The sequence below is a fragment of the Natrix helvetica genome (genome assembly GCF_964273705.1).
Source record: "Natrix helvetica genome assembly, chromosome: 7".
Classification (NCBI taxonomy): Eukaryota; Metazoa; Chordata; class Lepidosauria; order Squamata; family Natricidae; genus Natrix; species Natrix helvetica.
In genome coordinates, this window is record NC_138558.1 from 23,137,485 (window position 1) to 23,159,119 (window position 21,635).

The following is a 21,635-nucleotide window of genomic DNA, read 5'->3' on the forward strand; positions in this document are numbered from 1 at the left end:
TTAAAAAATATTTTTTTTCTCTCTTTCACAAGATGGGGAAATTCTAGGCAGCTTTTCAGAATAAATTTTGTTTGAAGGAGGGAACTTTAGAAACTAAAGGAGCCTTTATAACAGGGGTATCTAAGCTTGGCCACTTTAACACATGTTGGCTGGGGAATTTGGGAGTTGAAGTCCACAAGCTTTAAAGTGACCAAAGTTGTATATCCCTGCTTTATAATAATCTATTTACTAGGAAATGTTGAGCACATATCAGACTTGTATCAAAATAATACTCAAGCAAAATCAAATTCTTAGAAACAACAGTTCTCCATTCCTGATATCCTAGTGGATTTTTAAAATATTCTTGGGCATTTGAATTCTGTTAATTATTAGGCATGTTGAACTTTTAAAGCAGTGTAGAAGAATAAAATTGAAAAAAATCATACAAACATTCTTAGAGTTAGTGATATCTGTAGTGATGAAAGACTGAAAAAAGTGCCATTTTGGTTTTAAATGCAGTAATGAATGAATTATTCACAATTGATGTGGGGCGGAAAAAGAGAGAAACAAAAAGTCATTCTGGTTCTTGAAAATGTTAAATTACCTGAATGATTTTTAAGAAGTAAAGAATCTTCATATATTTATAACCAACCTGAACAGCTCATTCAGAAAAAGTTTTTGGAAATAAAGAGCATTATATGACTGAAATAATATACTAAAGTAATGGAGAACATCACTTGAGCACTGAAATGAATTTGTTCACTTTAAATACTGCAGGAAATCATCACATGGTTTTAAGTACTTTCTCCATATCACAATATTTGTCAGAAGTAAAAATTAACTGTTTTTAGAAACTATTACAGAGATAGGTATCTGTTCCTTATGATGATGCCAAAATGATGAAATGTGTGTTGGGTCATTGTGTTGTGATGTAGCATGCAAGAGTTTGCTTTGTGATTGTATGGTTCATCTTATGCCTTCCTCCTTCTTGCTTCCTCCTATGACCACTTACAATTAGAATAGAATAGAATAGAATTCTTTATGGAATTCTTTGAATTCATTGAATTATAGGATTCTTTATTCTTTATTGGCCAAGTGTGATTGGACACATAAGGAATTTGTCTTTGGTGCATGTACTCTCAGTGTACATAAAAAGGAAAAAAATAATCAAGAATCATAAGATACAACACTTAGTGATAGTCATAGGTTACTAATAAGCAATCAAATCTTATTAGGAAACAAATAAAGCAATATGAATTATAAAAATACAAGCAACATGGTTATAATCATAAGTGGGAGTAGATAGGTAATAGAAAGGCTGAGAAGAATAATAGTAATACAATCTTAGTAAATAATTTGACAGTGTTGTGGGGATTAGTTGTTTAGCAGAGTGGCATTCAGGAAAAAAATGTCCTTGTGCCTAGTTGTTCTGGTGTGGAGTGCCCTATAGTGTTATTTTGAGGATAGAAGTTGAAACAATTTATGTCCAGGATGTGAGGATGTAGATATAATGTGCCTTCTTTGTAGTAGCCCCTGCTCTTTGGAATGAGGTTCCTTCAAAGAACCAGTTACCCCCACCTGCTCTTGATTAATAGAGACATGAAGACATGACTCTTTACCCAGACCTTTGGTGAGGAAAAGTGGGACCCCTCACTTCATCGCTCTAGCCCTCTTTTATTTTTATTTTTTATTGATTTTATTGTAATTCCTTTGTGTGATTGTGATGAGCAGCCCAGAGTCATTTAGAGTCAGATGACACACAAGTTAAATTATTGTGGTTGGTTGCACTGTGAGCCAAATTATTATAAACAAAACAATGTGAAATCAGAGTTGCCAGTTATTTAGTTGGTATTGAGCAGAGGTGGTGCAGTGGTTAGAGTGCAGTACTGCAAGCTACTTCTGTTGACTATTTGCAATTTGGCAGTTCAAATCTCACCAGGCTCAAGATTGACTTAGTCTTCCATCCTTCTGAGGTGGGTAAAATGAGCACCCAGATTATTGGGAGCAATATGCTGACTCTGTAAACTGCTTAGAGAGGGCTGTAAAAGCACTATGAAGCGGTATATAAGTCTAAGTGCTATTGCTATTGCTATTGGTTTTCATACATATCAAGTTCTTTCCAAGAACCTAGGATAACATAATGTATCAGGATAGTATATGTATACAGATCCAAGCAGTGTGGCCTTTTGTAATTGACAGATGGAAATTTTGTCAATGCACTGATTTTCCAAGTGCTGTTTTTATTATAGCACCCAGTGTGCCAAAAGCCATGGGGACCACTACAGCTGATTAAAAGGCAGATGTTGTTGCTTGATGGTGTTAATATTATTGTGTTCAGATAGAAACTGGATAAAGATACAGATATTTTCAGTTGGATTCATAATAGAGCAGAAAATTTAACTCAGTAGTCAAAATCCCTTCTTTCAGTGTTGTGCAATATATATATAAATAATGAATGTATCTTTTTCATATATTGGTGTTGAGCCCTAGAATCTGGTATGCATGGAGTCATGGAAATGTTCTCTATAAATAATTATGTGAACACATAGTTCCATTTGTAATAGTTTCCAGAAACAGTTAATGAAGCTTTTGACAAGCATTGTAGTTGGGTATGAAACTTTCCAATGATTGGATTGAACCAATTCTTTTCAATAGCCATTTAGTGTCCTTGGCTGAACTTGATTTTCAACATGGAGATCTGCCAATAAACTTCACTTGTGCAACAGGATAAATTATAATAAATCAGAATAAATTGTGCTTTTGAAAGATACTAGATTTTAGTTACCTCTTCCTAAGTTAAACAATTCTTCCTTTATCACTCCTTTTCTAACATTCAGAATGTTTTGCACATAATTGTTTTTCACAGGATTTAAAACCGCTTTTTCATAAAATTAGGCTACATTAGGGGTGAGAGTTTCCATTTGAAAAGATGGATATTATGTAGAAAAAGTAGAGTTATCCATATATTCATCTTACAATTTAACTGTAATTTCTGCACAGCACTAATAATGCTTAAGAAGTAATGTCCCAGAAGACTATTAGCCTTTCAGGTTATCCAAGATAAACGTGTTTTTGAATTTGAATATATGAAACCCATTGTTACAGATTATTAATGGACTTCTGTTTGTAGATGTGGATGAATGCATCACTGGAAGCGTTACCTGTCCCCGATTCAGGAAATGTGTCAACACTTTTGGAAGTTATATTTGCAAGTGTCATAAAGGCTTTGATTTGATGTATATTGGAGGCAGATACCAATGCCATGGTAATGAAAATCATTCAATAAAAGAAAACCATTTATAGACATTTGTTGCACCAAAGTCAACTTCACACATTTGGAAAATATACGTCTGAAAGAGAACAGGATTGCTTTGCTCTCTCTGTCTTCAACTGCCATGTGTAACAGGGAAGCTCTGAAGGGATTTGATACCCGTGTTTTCCTGAATATTGTCATTGTCTTTTGTATAATCAGAGACCTCTCTTCTACAAAAATCCATAAACCATGTTTAGCCAAATTTGCAACTTCACCTTTCAAGAACTGTAGAATTCTTTTTTCTTTTTTTTTTCCAAGTTTTTATTTTTTAGAAATATATCAAATTAATGTGTGAACAGTATGGTACCTGGGTGTCATTCATTCTAATACAAGTAAAACTGATAAAGTTAATCATAATTATTATGTTTAAATTAACTTATATTTTTCTAATAATAATAATACATTTATATTAGGCTGCCATCTTATCGTTATTCAATTATTCCATGTTTTCTCTTGTTACTTATATTTTATTATGTAAAAATGTATACACTAATATTCCCCCTTCCCTTATTTCTATCACTTATTCTAGCTTTAGTCCTATCACCCTTTATTAAAAGGCTTTATCTTTCTATCCTATCTAATTTCTAATTGTTACCCACCTAAAAAAAAGAGAGTGAGAGAGAAAAGGAAAAACCAATCAGAACAACAACAAAAAAGAGAAAGCATCTATCCATCATCTCTTGCCCACTTCAGTACTTTAATTGCTATGCTTTAAAAGAAAGAGAGAGAAAAGGAAAAGCAAATCAGAACAACAACACCCCCCCCCCCAAAAAAAAGAATCATCTATCCATCATCTCTTGCCCGCTTCATTATTTTAATTGCTATGGAACTGTAGAATTCTGAGATTACGCTCACTGGGTCTCCATTATAGCCAGCCTTTTGAATTATCAGAGTGAACTCACATTTATCTATGCTAGAACTAAATTGAGAGCTTTAGAACGTAACTTCCTTATCTTCTGTAAAATCCATGATAGCCATTTAGGCTATAGAAGACTTAAACTCAGTATCACCATCTACTGATTATATGGACTTTTTCTGCCCAGATCTGACAGACCTGAATTATGGAGGAAGTGAGGGGGAACTTAAAAACTAGTCCTATTAGAACTGGGCTGGTGGGGGGTGAAGCAATTTTTTGGCTGGATTCAAATATCTCAAAAAGATAAAGCGTGGGTTATATTTGATTTTGCATAGCATCACCTGGAAACCCAGCTACTATGCTTACTAAACCATAGTTCATAGAATTTTTCCTAGCAATCTAGATATTTAAGATTCAACTTTTAAGATCACCAGACAGCATGGCTATTAATTTCAAGCAATGTGAATTCATCCTATAATATGTGGTTCTTTTTTTTTTGTAGCCTTCAGTATTCTATTATCACAGAAAAGCTTATAAGTCAAAACTCAAGTATCGAAAAATTCAAACCTTTTATTATTTTGTTGCTTGTATAAGTCCACTGAGACCTTCTTAAAATTTCAGATTCATTCAAGGCTCTTCAAATAATTTGCCTACTATCTTAATTTTCACCGTTAGCATTGTAGCATTTTAATACAGCAATGGGATTTATTTCATTTTTTTTTACAAGAAATAATGTTAATTTGAAAATGCAAATGTGTGATTGTAATCATTAAAATAGTATTTGTCTCCCCCCCCCCTGTTACAGACATAGATGAATGCTCTCTTGGCCAATATCAGTGTGGAGGTTATTCCCAGTGTTACAATACACTAGGGTCTTACAAATGTAAATGCAAAGAAGGGTACAGAGGTGATGGATTAAACTGCATAAGTACGTAATGATCCTTTTAATCTTGTATTCTGAATCCAAATGAGACATGGCCTCTTTGTGAAGCTAATTTTCAGATCCATTTGTGGTTATCTCAGTTTCAAGAACACTTGTAAAAAAAAGAAGAGTATTCTGAAAGTTTTAAGAGCCCTGATATTAGGGCTTTGACATTTGGGCTAGTTAAATCCAGATAACCACTGGGTAGTCACAGGGAAACACTGTACATTCCAAATCTTTGCTGTTATCTGGACGCTACCAGGACATCTGTACCATTTTGGTAGCAACATTAAAAGGCTGGTGTACAAATATATTTTCCAAAGTTGGTAGGGTATTTCTAGTGGTTGGAATACTAAGGTTCTGTGATCAGGTAATTTGAGTAATGTATGCACCAAGAATATGCTTTCTTCTATTGAACAAATACCTCAATATCACTTAATTTAGATAATATTTAAGCCCATGCATATTTGCTTATACATTTTACAGTTTAAAACTGTGAAGCCTCCACTATATTTACAAGCATACACCTGAATAATTTCTGTTACTGTTAAAATGCAGTAGCTTTCAAGAAAATTCTACAAACTGGCGCTGTCTAGTTTTGTTGGAACTACAGAAGTCCTGTTTATTTTGAAGAACTACATATCCAACTTATGGAAAAAAATGCATCCCCTTGAATATTTGATAATTCCATATACCGTAGATATGGAAATTGTACTCATGAATTAAAGATAGAAAACGATATCCACAATGCTATAAGCAAGCATCATAATACTTTTATGTTGATATTAGTCTAGAAATCCTGCTGTTTTGTTTTGTTTTGTGGTTGCTTTTGTTAGAGTTAACACTGCATCATTTCTTAATTTTTGCACATTTCTCAATTTTTTTTCCCCAGGGATTCCTAAAATTATGATTGATCCATCTAACCCCTACAGTGTGTTTAAAAGCAATTCAACTTTTCTGAAAGGAAGCAGTGGCATGAACAACAAAATACCTGAATCTGGTGGTACAAGATATCCCATCCAATTGCCATATGTACCATACGTAATTACACCAAAGTCTTATGTGAAGACAACAGCAAAACCAACCGTGAAACCAACATACAAACCGTATACCAGATTGGCAACACAACCTGCCATAACAAGACCAGCTTTCAGGCCAGTGACAAGATCTCCACCAGTGACAAGTCCTCCCCAACAACCCACAGTACTATTTAAGCCTGTAACAACAACAACAGCAGCAGCAACAACAACAACAACGCCAAAAGTAGTAACTCAGGAGCCACTGCCTTTTCCTAGTGAAACTACACCACAACCGGGACCTACAGTTGACAATTGGATCCCAATTGAGCCACAGAAACCCCGAGGAGATGTATTTAGTAAGTAACGATAGATTTTCTTATGTGTTCATGTGAAATCTAGTTAATTAACTGGACTAAATCCATCAGTCAGGGGGCAGGAATAAGAAAAGAAAGGGAGAAAGAGATGGGTTAGGACAAAAACTATTTGTGGGGGTTAAACGACATGTTTTTAATATTGTTCCACAAGGTGACATTTTACAATCTAAAATTCTAAATTGTGTCTCAGGGTATTTCCTATACTATCACTATTACTGTTACAAACTACTTTTAAAGAATGCATAATAAGATAGGAATAATCAAAATGAATACATTTATGTCCTGTGTGGCAAAACCCTTTTCTCTACCGCTTCTAGTACAAACCAGGATGATGCACTGAAGGATGGTTTTGTTATTGTTAGTTGCAAAGTCGTGTCCAACCCATCACAACTCTATGGACAATGTTCCTCCAGGCCCTCCTATCTTCTACCATCCTCTGGAGTCCATTTAAACTCACACCTACTGCTTCAGCGACTCCATCCAGCCACCTCATTCTCTGTCGTCCCTTTCTTCTTCTTCCCTCAATCTTTCCCAGCACCAGGCTTTTCTCCTTCCTTTTCATTAGGTGGCCAAAATATTTGAGTTTCATCTTCAGGATCTGGCCTTCTAGAGAGCAGTCAAGGTTGATCTCCTCTAGGACTGACTGGTTTGATCGTCTTGCAGTCCAAGGGGCTCGCAGGAGTCTCCTCCAGCACCATAGTTCAAAGGCCTCAATTCTTTGGCTATGAATTAAATAAAAAAATTAATACCAAGTATGTAGTGGGTTAATATTTTGAACCCAAGTTTAATTTAGTTTTTGAGAGACATGTTGTTTCATGGGAATTCTCAAAACCATCTTGTGGCTACTTGCTCAAGAATCAAATGGAAAATCAAGTTAAAACTAATTGTTGCTTTCTGCTTTATGGAATCTGCTCAACAAATTGGAGACATTTAGGCTTCATGGTTCTAAAGGTGCTCCTTCGTTAGGGAGCCTCATTTAGAGAGATGCCTTACAAATATTGCAGTATTTTCATGCCAAGCCAGCTTCATGCCACAAATTACATTTGATGACTTGCATGTTTTGGAATGCATGCCAAGAAATACTCCAGTGTTCTGTTTCATCTTTAGCATCTTTAACAACTGATGTTAATTATAGATTTTGTAGTGTATCTCAAAACGTCTTTGGTGCCCAGAACAGTTATATTGCATAGCTAATAGAATATGAATTTTGTTATCTTGCATGGACAAGTGCATTCCTGAGTAACTTTGGGAGTGATTTTGGCTGTATTTCAGCAACTCCCAGTAGAATACTTTCTTAAAAAGTTTTCTTCCTCCCCAAAAAGACAGTTTGTTTGAATCTCCCACCTTTAATAAATATTATAGGTATAAAGTCCTCATAAATTAGGGACAGAAAACGCAGCAGTTAAGCTTCCGAAAGATGAAGATGTTATCTAAGAATATCCAGTATTTTTTTTAAAAAAAAGATGTATGACCTCATAATCCTCTGTAAGAATTATTAAGGGTTCTTAAAAATTATTTTGCAAACGTTGCTACTGAACATTCAGGATAGGACTCTGCCACCCAGAGTTGTTGGATACAAGATGTTCAGCAAATAAAATGTATAAATAAATAAAATAAAATAATATAAATCCAGCAAATGAAAAATGAATGATATGTAAATTTCACAGATATCATTGTTTTGTTCTGCATAAAGTCTAATATGCAATGTGAGTCGATGCTTATTTTGTACTTATGATAGAAAAAAATCTGAACTATGACTGGCAATATGGCACTTTCACAAAATAGCTAATGTTCAGGAAAATCTGTTAGAATATTTACGATCCCTGCACTGTCCCCCCCCCCCCTCCTGAGGTAAGGATGGCTTCATCACATCTAAGATTCTGAAGGTCCCTGAAGATCTGGTTATGCCAGGAGGCCTGAGGCCGCAGGAGACATTGATCTAATGAGGTAGCTCCATTATTATTAACATCCCTGCATCTATCAGTCTGGTTTTTAGTGTTTTTTACAATTCTTTAACGGTTTTAATATTTTTAATGATTTTTAGATATGTTTTGTTTTAGTTTTGCTGTATACCACCCAGGTTCACTTGCTTGTGAGATGGATGGTTATATAAACTACAGATAGATAAATGGATGGCTGGATAGTTGGACAGACAGACAGACATAAACCGATGTAAAAAAGATGTTGAGACTCTAGAAAGAGTGCATGGAAGAAGAATAAAGATGATTAGGGGACTGGAGGCTAAAACATGAAGAACGGTTGCAGGAACTGGTTGTGTCTAGTTTAATGAAAAAAAGGACTAGGGGAGAGATGATAGCAGTGTTCCAATATCTCAAGGATTGCCACAAAGAAAAGGGAGTCAAACTATTCTCCAAGGAACCTGAAGGCAGGACAAGAAGCAATGGGTGGAAACTAATCAAGGAGAGAAGCAACTTAGAATAAGAGAAATTTCCTGACAGTTAGAACAATTAATCAGTGGAACAGCTTGCCTCCAGAAGTTGTGAATGCCCCAACACTGGAAGTTTTTAAGAGGATGTTGGGTAACCATTTGTCTGAAGTGGTGTAGGGTTTCCTGCTTAAGCAGGGGGTTAGAAACCTCCAAGGTCCTTCCAATTCTGTTATTTAGTCTATTCTATCTGTAAAGCTGAAATCTAGACACTCTATAAAATATTTTCATTTGATGCAGGAGAATCACAATATTTCCCCTATCCTACATCTCTTTAATTATACTTGTATATATACAGTACATGCTAATCATACTATTCCAGTTTAGTCCAATATTGAATTTGGACAATACATAAATAATAAATCAAATAAGTTGTTGCTACCCATTCCTTTCTATCAATATTGATACCTTAAAAAATTTCTCTACCCATTTCCCTGTTTTTAATAAGCATCCCACCTAGGCACACAATTTCATTTACTTGCTCTAATCTTTCATCATGTGCATATCTTGCAATCATTCATTCAGTTTCCAGAATTTAATATATAGCTTATCTTCAAATGATAAAAGGCTATATTAAAATCAAGGCCTGAGTTTGTAATCCAGTATATATATTTTCTGTTTACCATGCTGTATAAACATATCCACTGGTTTGTAAATCATGTTTTTTTGGGGCAGGATAGGTATATGTCAGAGAGCAAGTTTGGTGTAGTGGTTAAGACATTAGGCTAGAAACTGGGAGACCATGAGTTCTAGTCCTGCCTTAGACCCAATACCAACTGGGTGACCTTGAGCCAGTCAGTTTGCCTCAGTCCTAGGAAGGAGGCAATGGCAAACCACTTCTGAAAAACATTGCTTAAAAAACTGCAGGATGTGTCCAGGTGGTCTCTGAAAATTAAACATAAGTGAGCATTAAAAAAGGGAAGGTACATGCACTATATTGGGTTAAAAAAATTCACACACACACATTTTGTCTCAATATAATACATATTATAGCCTGTGGAAAGAGAACATATCAAGTTGGAACAGGTTTGGAACTCACAGTTTAAGTTTCTGACTGATTTTCTGAATCTAAGCAAATGTTTTCCTTCAAAACGAAGGGCAGTGAAATTAACTATATTCAGGCTTTTGAAATGCTTACAACTGACAGTAGTTTATCTTTCCAGTTCCATGTGTGTCGATGATCCTGCTTCCTAATGGATAATAAACACTTAAGATTTGCAACTTTCTGTTTATCCATGCAGACTAGGGTGAGGTTGGAAAAACTGGAAATGCTTTGACTTATCAATTGATTATGCATCCAAGTCAGCATCTAATCTTAATAACCACACGTGTAGACCTCCACCAAAATAATCTGCTCACATCCAGTTTTCAGGTTGCCTAACAATATACCTATCCTGCTGTAATTACGTATATCCATGTACACCTTTGTTGTTGATCATTTTTTTCTTTCTCGTCATCAACTTGGTAATAATCAAAATGTCCAGCAAATTACATCTTTCATCTGTACAGGTCTTGTGAATAGAGAATATCTTCTAAAGTATCTTGGATGTTGACATCTCTACCATACAGTATTTCACCGTGCTTCCATCCTGTTTTTTTTCTTCTCTGAATCATTTACCTTGTGACCCTTATCATATCAATTCAAATAATAGATTTACCGTTGTCTCTAAAAAGACCATATGCCTCCTGCATCTTCCCTTATTGCTGCTGTCTAATATGGGGGCCTGCTTGCTTTAGTTAGGCAGCTGGGATGACCTTTATACTATAGGTGAATTCTCATACCAGCTTTTATTTTTGGTATATACTCCTTGTGTTTTTCATTCATACCCCCAGAAACTTGATACCAGAATGAGGTGAAATAACAGGGCTTGAAGGGTGGGGGAGAGGGGAAGAGATTGCCTGCTACTTAGAAATCCATTATGTTGCTTAGAGATGCAAGGATGCTTAATTAATTGAGGAAACCCTTTTAATGAATGTTAACTAATAAATCACTCAAATTAATTCATTCTGCAGTCTTCTCCTTTTTATATATAGCTAGGTGCTCTTTACCTACTGTGGTCTTTAGTGCAGAATAGTGAATTCCTCAGTGGCTAATTCCTCAGAGCTTGTCAATCAGAAGGTCGGCAGTTTAGCGGTTCGAATCTCTAGCGTCGCATAATGGAGTGAGCTCCCCTTACTTGTCCCAGCTCCTGCCAACCTAGCACGTAAAAAATGCAAGTAGAAAAATAGGAACCACCTTTGATGGGAAGGGAACAGCGCTCTGTGCGCCTTTGGCATTGAGTCGTGTTGGCCACAAGACTACAGAAACGTCTTCAGACAGCCTGGCTCTTCGACTTAGAAACAGAGATGAGCACCGCCCCCTAGAGTTGGGAATGACTAGCACGCATGAACAAGGGAACCTTTAACTTTAGAGCCAAAGGAAAAGGGTTGTGGGGTTTTTTTTTTTGGTAAAGGCTTCATTATACTATACATTTCAGCATAGGCTTATTGTCCCTATCCTGTAAGATCCTAGGCATGTCTGCTCAGAAGTTAAAAACCCAGACTGTAAATCTGAAAGAATTACAACCTTAATATCAAGAGCTCAACACTTATGTTTTTTGCTGGTTTCTCTGGGAAATATTAGTTACACAGCACAAATAGTTTGGCATTTAGAGATATTGATATGAGTAGTCTAAAGCTATAATAATTGCATGTTATTCTTTAGTTGTTATACATGAAATCAAAGGCCCAACTCTACAGTCGCCACGTGAGATTCCTTTCGTGTTTTGGATTACATCAATTTGTCAAGCTTTCATGTGGCAAACGGCCTAAGGCATTATTCTTTCAAAAGATTTAGATCCTTTTGTAGGCCTAGCTCCAAATTAGGAGGAACTTTGAGATAAAAGTTATGGACATTGAAAGGTAATTTTAAATTTAAGAGTGTTGATGCTATTATTGTTACAAAGAATTAGATTTTTCCTCCAAAGGGAATGTCATAATGATTTAATTGGGAAGGTGTTCTCTCTACTTACCTGTAGTATGTATATTGCTTGCTCTTCTATAGTATTGTCAATAAGAATTTAACTTTAGGAAGCATACTTTTTCCATACACAGATCTGGATTCCTAACAAATTCACAAACTTTATGATGACCATGTATAAGGGAATATGTTACATATGGTGAGGGTTAGGTTTACAGGTACAGGTAATTCTTGGCTTAAAACCATAATTGGAACCAGAACTCCTTAAGACAATCATTAAGTGGGTCACACTAGTTTATGTTACCTTCCTGCCATGATTGTTAAACAAATCTCACAATTGTTAAGCAAATAACATAATAACAGAGTTGGAAGGGAGCTTGGGGGGAGGGTGTTTTCTAGTCCAACCCCATGCTCAAGCAGGAGAGCCTTTACTAGGGGTCAGCAACCTGTGGCTCTGGAACCACATGTGGCTCTTTCATCCTTCTGCTGTCGCCGATCGTCTCCACAATTGATAGGGCTTTCAGTTAGGACAAGTAGAGGAAAAAGGACGCTATGCTAGGAGGAGACTCTATGATGGGGGAACCAGACTTCCAGTCAGCTCCAGAATTGAACGGGAGGCTTCCTGTTAGGACCTTTGTGGCTCTTGGAGTGTTTAAGGTTGCCGGCCTCTGCCCTATACAAATGGTCATCCAAGCTCTTCTTAAAAACTTCCAATGGTGGAGCACCCACACTAGCATTAACTTAACTTTGAATCAGAAGCAAAGCTTTGTCAGGAACTGATTGGGAAGGTTTCAAATGGCAGTCACATGAACCCAGAATGCTGAAACCATTGTAAATACATGCTGATTGCCAAGCACCCAAATTTGGTTTACATGATTACAGGGACACTGCAACAATCGTTAAGTGTGAGGATCGGTTGTAAATTATTTTTTTCAATAGTGTCATAAGCTTGAATGGTTGCTAAACCAATAGACTTATATACCACTCCATAGTACTTTACAGCACTCTTTGAGTGATTTATAGTGTCAACATATTGTCCCCAACAATCTAGGTCCTCGTTTTACTGGAAGGATGGAAAGATAAACTCCAGGCTGTGGGCAGAGTTAGCCTGCAGTACTACATTCTAACCACTGTGCTACCAGGGATCTAAACAAATGGTTGTAAAACAAGCATACCTGTACTAGCTGATATAAATTGAATTCCAAAATGTCTGGTTGCCAACTCCATAGAGTTTTGCTCTAGAGAAGGTTCAAGACATTACTGGCAAAAGAGAAAAGTAGCAGTGGTCACTGTAGCTAGCAGCCTCCCATTCTCCTTTTCCCTGTAGAAAATCCATCTGTTAATTGTTACTGGAGAAACTAAAGAGAAATTCGGAGGAATATCGCAGGATTGGGGTTTGATCATTCCAGCATATGGAGTACAGTAGGAACAGTCCCTCTCCTTTTCCTGAACATTGGAAGATTGGAGCATTAGAGAGCAGGGATTGTCCTGGAAGGGAGAAGGCCCACAGGCAACTGATTCTCTAGTTTTTGCTAGAACAAGTTTTCTGTTTAAAATGGTTCATAGGATGTGCATGCCATCCACCATATATGAATATGTAGAATATGTTTGAATATGTGGCAGGCTTGAGGCCCAATACAAAGATGGCTTCCAAGCCTGACAGTACATTTTGTCTTTCATGTCTTAATTTAAACACATAAATGCATGCTATACAAAATAATATAAAATGAAACTATTGTGCTTCACATTACATCCTAGTGGGGGATACTAAAGATCAAAATTCATACCCAGATACCAAATAAAACACCTACCACGTATTAGATGTTCAGGCCTGCTCTGAATAGTTGCAATTAAAAACCAAAACTATCTTAATAAAAGAAGCGTTTCCATGAATTATCTGGGCCTTGGCATCATTCAACTTTTTCTTTTTAGTAGCAAGAACAGCAGATGTCCCAGATTTTTTCTCCCCAATAAAAAGGATCTTTAAAAACATATTTTTCTACAATGCTTTTAAGACAGGCTAAATTCTAATATTTTATTCATGGTTTTATTTAAATGATTCATGTCTTCCATCATTTTAAATATCAGAAGTTGATTTTGTTATTTACTTCTGGTTTTAGTATCAATTATATTTATTGCAAACCACCTTCCATCATTTTAAATATCAGAAGTTGATTTTGTTATTTACTTCTGGTTTTAGTATCAATTATATTTATTGCAAACTACCTTGCAGGTTGTGCTGTCAGCACATACATCTAAGAAATAAATAATGCTATGTGCCACCAAAAACAAATTCAATATCATTGCTATACTGTAATCATAGTATTCATGTTTTTTTCAGAAAATTAAAATGGCATAAGTACAAGAATTTCTTCCTTTGTGTTGACAAGCTCAAAATTCGTAAGCAACGTCTATCTCAATATTTGGTATTTCATTAAAACATCACTATTGTGTTGTTTAAATTGGGAGTTCATATCACCGCTTCTCTTTCAGAGTGAGGAAAGGTCACCTTATTTGTTGAAACATCAAACGGATCAGAAGACACATCACACTTGTATAAGAATATTTCTAGCAAGATGGCTGATTATCTGTAATGTGGTTGGATGTTAGGAAAAAAATGAAAACAGAGCAGTTTGACAATGGAAGCAGACACAAAGATTGAAGCAAACTAGCTTGTTTAAAAGCTGTTAGAAAGGACATGCAAAAGGGCCTGAATATGGTTCTCTCTCTGTAGCAGGGGTGTCAAACTGACGGCCCACGGGCTAGAGGTGTCACACTCAGGGTACACCCACCCCAGCTCAGCGAAGGGGAAAAACATCGCGATATGTCATGTGATGGCAACCTGACGCCGGGAGTTTGACACCCGTGCTCTATCGTCTTCTTCGTGAGTCAGAGCAGTTGGTTGTGGCTCTATAATTATTACGTAGCTGAAATCCTTGTGTTTCTTACAAGCTCACCCAAATGGCTTTTGCAGTGAAGCTTGACAAGAGGCTGGTAGGTAATCTATGTAATAATCTGCGGTTGACTTCCTTCTCTGTTTTATTGTTTCTTTTTTAACGGCTTGATGGTTTCCTCTTCCAGTTCCCCGCCAGCCTGGAGTGAGCAATCATCTCTTAGAAACATTTGAAATTGAACAAGGGATAAGTGCCAATGAAGATGAACCAAATGATGATCCAGGTAACCATTTTGTCACTTTGGATCTAGCTAGCATTCTAGAAAGCACTGTTAAGACAGAAGCATTACTGTTTGCTATGTACCACATTCCTAAGAATATGTGTTCCACTGAGCATATGTGTACTTTAAGACTTATGGGTACAAACCAGTTGTACTTGCAGTATAAAATGAGAACTCTACTTACTGAAAGCCATTCCTTGAATTCTGAAGAAAGTAGTAAACGTAAATATAAAGTATATATCAAGTAAATATATAGTATATAGTATAAGAAAGGCTAATTACTGATATTTTATTCAGGTATTTTTAATGATTCATGTCTTCGATCTATTATAAGTAGATACACTATTTAGTAAATATAAAGCATATGTTCTTCCAGAAATTCCTCAAAATATTGATCTTTCCACAATAACCATTTTTCTTCAGGTATTGATTAGATTTGAAAGCACTACTTAAATTGCAGTTCCCCACTTCAATTGCAAGAATTCGTGATTTTAAAATCCAGAACACTTCCTCTTTGTGCACAAAATTGGGTAACCCATGCTTTTCTAAAAGTAGAAACGAAGAGAAGATCACAGCAAGAAAATGGCTTAGAATCCCTTTGTCTTCATCAACTAATGGATTAATAAAAGCTTCTCCTTTTTGCAAATGTGATCGATATATTCTTTACATTATTTGTGTGAACAGTGACTAAACATAATAACCTCACACTTAGCTTAGCCTCTACCAGTCTAGTACCTTCAAAGTATTGGAATGAAAGTCCCAGCATGTTTACAGAGGAATGAGTTAACCTGCCTAAAGTCTGAATGCCTTTTTCTTGATCTCTGTAGGTCTTCTGATTCATAGTTGCAACTTTGATGGTGGTTTGTGTCGATGGATCAAGGAAAGAAACGCTGATTTACACTGGGAACCTGTTAAAGACTCCTCAGGTATTGCTTGATTTCCTTCCATTTAAGATAGTGCTATATAAATAAATAATAAATAAATATTTATTTCTTAGCCGCACCCTCTCCCGAAGGACTCGGGGCGGCGTACAATGAAACATATGAAATAAATATGTGGACAAAACAAACATATAACAGAGACATATACCGAGACATACACAAGGAGGAGGTCGGCTGATGAATAAAAAACAATTAGAATACAGTGATTAAAAAACCCCTAAATAATTAAATATAATTAAAATACCCAATTAAAAACCCGTCAGGAGCGATATGGTTAGATCAAAGTTGAGCCAGGCCAGCTACTTGGAATAGGTGGGTCTTAAGCTTAATACGAAAGGAGCGGAGGTCAGAGGTATTCCTAATATCTGGAGGGAGGTCATTCCACAGGGCTGGGCCCGCCACAGAGAAGGCTCTACTCCTAGGCGCCGCCCCCCGACACTGTCTAGTGGACGGCACCTGGAGGAGGCCCTCTCTGTGCGAGCGGATTGGTCGCAGGGATGTATGGGGCAGAATACGATCCCGTAAGTAACTAGGTCCTGAGCCATGGAGCGCTTTAAAGATTGTTATCAAAACCTTGAAACGCACCCGATAGACCACAGGAAGCCAGTGCAGCTCGCGCAGGAACGGTGTCACATGGGAGTACCTAGTACTCCCCATAATTACCCGCGTGGCTGCGTTCTGGACCAACTGTAGCCTCCGGGTGCATTTCAAGGGAAGCCCCATGTAGAGAGCGTGATATGATAGGCAAAGAATCAGAAATAAGAAAAAAAATCTTGGCATATAGTTTCTGGCAATTGATTTATTTGGCGTTGAGGAGTGTTTCTGTTAGAATGTAAAGTTTTATTTTAGCTTCCCTGTGTATGTAAATGTTCAAGGGCCATTTTCTCTGGCCTATCCCTGAATGGAAAAAATTGAAAAGCAGTGTGTGAATGACATGGTAATACCTCTTAAGGCAATTTTCTTGCATATTCATTCATATTTTTGATCCTAAATCATATTAACATTTTTTTTCTTTGTAATTGACAATGTTTGATGAGAGCTGTATATCTAAATCTAAATACTGTATGTATGGCCTATTATGAAACTGAAGCTTGGGAAAACTACTTACTAATACTTTGTGATTCTGAATACAGATTTATATTAGTTGCATTGAGACATCTCAAGTCACTGAATAGGCTCAGAAAAGAATCTCTTTGGGCATCACAACTAAATAATATAGCCACACTATAAGTACAGTATGTACAGTATATATGGAAGGCTAGTAAGATGTTATGCCTTTTAATACCATCCCTTTGTTTTGTTGGTATCACATTTTTATAAAAGTATACACTCTTTAAAGAACTTTTGAAACTTGAAATATTAAAAATAAATTCAAAATATATTTGCATTTATTATATTGATGGCATGTTTATGTGGCATGGCAACTTTAATAGACTTTTGAATTCTCAAAAGACATCAGTGAAATAAATTACTACCTTTTTGACTCATTCCAGTCTTCCAGTTCTCCTCTAACAGTTGATAGGTTTTGCACAACATATTATTTATCGTGGCATGAAGAAGTGCATGGATGAGTAATTAATGGCAAATATTAGGTATCTTTCTAGAATTATGGCTTTAGATACTATGCTTACAGGAAGTGAGACGAAGTTTTCATAAATAGACACATTTAAAGTTATCCGAAATCTATGGATACAAACCTGCTTGCATCCCAAAGATACGTGCAGGTTTGTATCTATACAAAAAAGGTGAATTGTTCCAGCAATAAATATTTTAAGATTACAGTTTCAAATGCAAAGATCTTATCTTCCCTCTTAAAATAAATGGTGTATGAAAATTCTAAAGTAAACAATGGAAGTTCATTGAATGAATCCAGATTATTAATACTTTGGTATCATTTCTTTAGTTGCAGCCCTAGTTTTGTTTGGGAAATATGACCCCCAAAGTATCGTTCCATCAATGGGAAATCATAGGATCAGATATAAGTAAAGAATTTTGATGAGAAAAGATGATTATTATTTTTTTGCAAAAAATGTTTCTCAAGACCCAACATTTAGTTATTACAGCTTGGAAATTTTTTTAAGTGTTTATTATTTACCAATTATCTGAATTGGATAAAATATCTTCTGCAACATTATAGAAAAATGTAGATGATAGCACTCATATACATAGCATGTTATTCTACTTATGCTTTCTCAGATCTGAGTCAATTTTTCTATTATTTTAACTAAATGTTATATCTATCTGTCATCTATCTATCTATCTATCTATCTATCTATCTATCTATCTATCTATCTATCCATCCATCCATCCATCCATCCATCCATCCATCCATCCATCCATCCATATCTATCTATCTATCTATCTATCTATCTATCTATCTATCTATCTATCTATCTATCTATCATCTATCATCTATCTATCATCTATCTAGCCAGCCTTAGGGTAGACCATATCCTGGAACTGTATAAATAATTTAAAATAAATCAATCAGTTCAGTGCTACATTCACATTACTTACAGTGTTACAGCTGGGTGGTCAGTATTAGCCTTTTCTGGCAGCCACAAATTTAATTTCTTATTATCATGTTCCTTTTTTCAAGGGCATGTTGAAATAGTTTGTTTTCTCTTCCCACTTTGTTTTAAACAGGTGGACAATACTTATCTATTTCTCAACCCAAAGGGAAGGCAGGTCGATTTGCCCGCTTGGTTCTCCCACTTGGCCATTTAGCTCGCTCCGAAGATCTGTGTTTATCCTTTAGGCATAAAGTGTCTGGATTACACTCCGGTTTGCTTCAAGTCTTTCTAAGAAAGACTGGTATTCATGGGCCAGCAATTTGGGGAAGGAACAGAGGTCACGGTTGGAGTCAGACGCATATAACGTTGAAAGGACCTGGCATCAAAAGCGTGAGTACAATTCTGGGATCTAAGGGGAAAAAATTAACACAAAGAGAGAGAGAGAGAGAGAGCACACAATATTATTTATATTTAGTATATTCAATAGTTACATTTCCTTCTATTAATCTGTATATGTGTTACAATTCCTTCAGTGGAATGTCTTGATTGCCTAATGTTAATTATCAAAATAGTATCTGCATTGCACCTTTTTCTATGAACCATGATGAAAATTAAATCATCTAACATCTTAATTATTATGCTTTTTAATAAGTAAAAATCTTCCCCGCTCTCCCCAGTATCGGATTAAATTCCCTGTTGAATTATTTTATGGATTGAGCTTGAAACATATAAAGCATATTCCTCAAAATATTGATTTTTCCACAATAACCATTTTCTTCGGTATTGATTAGATTTGAAAGGATTACTTAAATTGCAGCTTCCCGCGTCAATCGCAAGATTTCATGATTATAAAATCTACAACACTTTTTCTTTGTGCACAAAATTTGGGTGGCATGGTTATTTGTGGTATGATAGAAGAAAGGATAATGTGGATTTTAAAAATCATTATGTTAGATGTGCCCTATGGAGAAAATTGGAGAGATAAAAATTCAGGTTGTGCCTGAAAACACTTCAGTGGCTCTCAGCCTAAGAAGCATTTGATAGACAAGAAATAATAAACAGATATAAATGGCTAACTGAAATATTAGAAATTTGTCAAGGAGAATACAAAATAAAATCAAAAGAGCAAGATGACAGAGAGACAGTTGCAGTGGTGGGTTGCCAATTTTTTTACTACTGATTCCGGTGGACATGTGCAGAAGTGTCCGGGTGGGTGGGCGGAGCTTCCTGCTGCTGTTACTACTGGTTTGGCTAATTCGGGCCGAACCAGGAACAACCCACCTCTGGACAGTTGCCAATGGTTTTCTTATTTACAGTTGATAGAAATAGTTAAAGTAGACAAAAAGGAGTTCATTATTTTGAATATTGTAAGACATAGTACAAAAGATGAACCTGGAATTTTAAAATGTATACACTTCAATTGAAATTTGAAACAAAGCAAGTGAAAGAATGATGAAAAGAATTACTGTACAGAGGGAATTAAACTTTTGAGAGTAATATATATATATATATATATATGTATATAATGTTGTATTTGTACTGATAAATAAATAAAGGGAGACTAGTATAGATCTATTTCGAGCTAATTAGCTCTCATCAGCTAGCCATACCCTTACTGGGATTTGAACCTGGGCTGTATTATATCTTAGGCAGGAGTCTTAGCCACTAAGCCACAGGCTCGCCTCCTTATCAGTTGAGCCAGGGAAATAGGTATGTATTTGTGTTATAACCTCTGGTATGCCTAAATATGGGAGGAAGTAGTGAGTAGTGACCTTCCTCCCATATTTAGGCATACCAAGGGTTGTAACACACATACATACATACATACATACATACATACATACATACATACATACATACATATATATATATATATATATATATATATATATATATATGGAACAATGGGTTAAATAAGTGGTTGAAAGGATTGAAATATAATTACATTATATTATAATCTTAAAGATAATTTTTACAAAATTATGTACTGCTGGTATATGAAAACAGAAAAATTGTCTAGAATGTGTGAAAACATTTCAAATACATGTTAGAAATATGAACAGCAGAGACATTTTATCGTATTTGGTGGACATGTAAAAAAAACCTACAATATTGTGGATTCAAGTAAATAGACTGATTTAGAAGATTTTAAAGATGAATATACAATTGGGAGCAAAGGTCTTTCTTTTGGGACCAATGGACCAACATTTGGAAAAATTAAGGGAACCTTAATTAAGGGAACCTATGATACCACAGCAAAATTACTGCACGCAATCACATGGAAAGATTGGTGGGTTGTTTTCTAAGGTTGTCCTTTAACTCTCTTTCAAGTAAAATCCCATGTTGATCTCCAAGAAGAAATCATTGCAAAATTATTTTCAATCTATCAGCCAAAACAATTGCACACAACTTGTAGTTTTTATTATTCAATAATGATATCTATTGTGCACTGGCGTGCCTGGCCAGCAGAGGGCGTTCGTTCAGAGAAGCCTCTGATTGATTCAGGCGCGCCTGCCGGCCGGCGGGACAAATACCCAGTTTCTATTGGTTCGCCGTCTCACAGCTACATGTATAAATAGCTGTCAGACGGCTTTTGCTGTGCTCGTTCCTGTCAGTTCTGTTAAGCCAAATAAACGTGTTGAAGTAACCAGCTGACTCCGTCTCCTCAGTTCCAAGATCTAACAATATCGACCTATAGTTTCGTGTTAAAGGCAAAATATGTCCCTCTTCGATGTTAGAATGATGTTAATGTTTTATTGGCCACTTTCCAATTCTCTGGTATCTTTCCTCCCTGTAAGATTAATCATGCTTTTTAAAGGTTGTAAAAGTTCATCCTCAAATCATTTATAAGAAGAACCTGATCATTCGTCTGGTCCAGGCACCTTTCCTAGTTTAATCTTTTTATAGCTTTGAAACGTCCCTTACTGTTATAAACCCATTCATAATCTGTAATTAACTTAGAGCTAAACCTGAATAAATGTACATCATAAGTGCATGCCAATGTATTTGGCTTCTTTTATAGTACCATGTTTCCCCAAAACTAAGACAGGGTCTTATTTTCTTTTGACCCCCGAAATAAGCACTTGGCCTTATTTTCAGGGAGATGTTATTATTTTTGAGGTGCAGGAGGCGGTCACCT

The 21,635-nt window shown here is 36.0% G+C and overlaps 1 protein-coding gene across 4 annotated transcripts in view; it reads left to right on the plus strand.

Moving 5' to 3' along the window:
* The window catches only part of NPNT (nephronectin), a 68,489-nt gene that overhangs the window by 44,745 nt on the left and 2,109 nt on the right, over nt 1-21,635 (plus strand). For all 4 annotated transcript variants that reach the window (XM_081959936.1, XM_081959937.1, XM_081959938.1 and 1 more), the window contains 6 exons: nt 3,110-3,244; nt 4,954-5,076; nt 5,963-6,445; nt 14,950-15,045; nt 15,870-15,968; nt 18,630-18,886. In XM_081959936.1, coding sequence (XP_081816062.1) covers nt 3,110-3,244; nt 4,954-5,076; nt 5,963-6,445; nt 14,950-15,045; nt 15,870-15,968; nt 18,630-18,886 — 1,193 coding nt within the window. The remainder of the gene's footprint in view (nt 1-3,109; nt 3,245-4,953; nt 5,077-5,962; nt 6,446-14,949; nt 15,046-15,869; nt 15,969-18,629; nt 18,887-21,635) is intronic.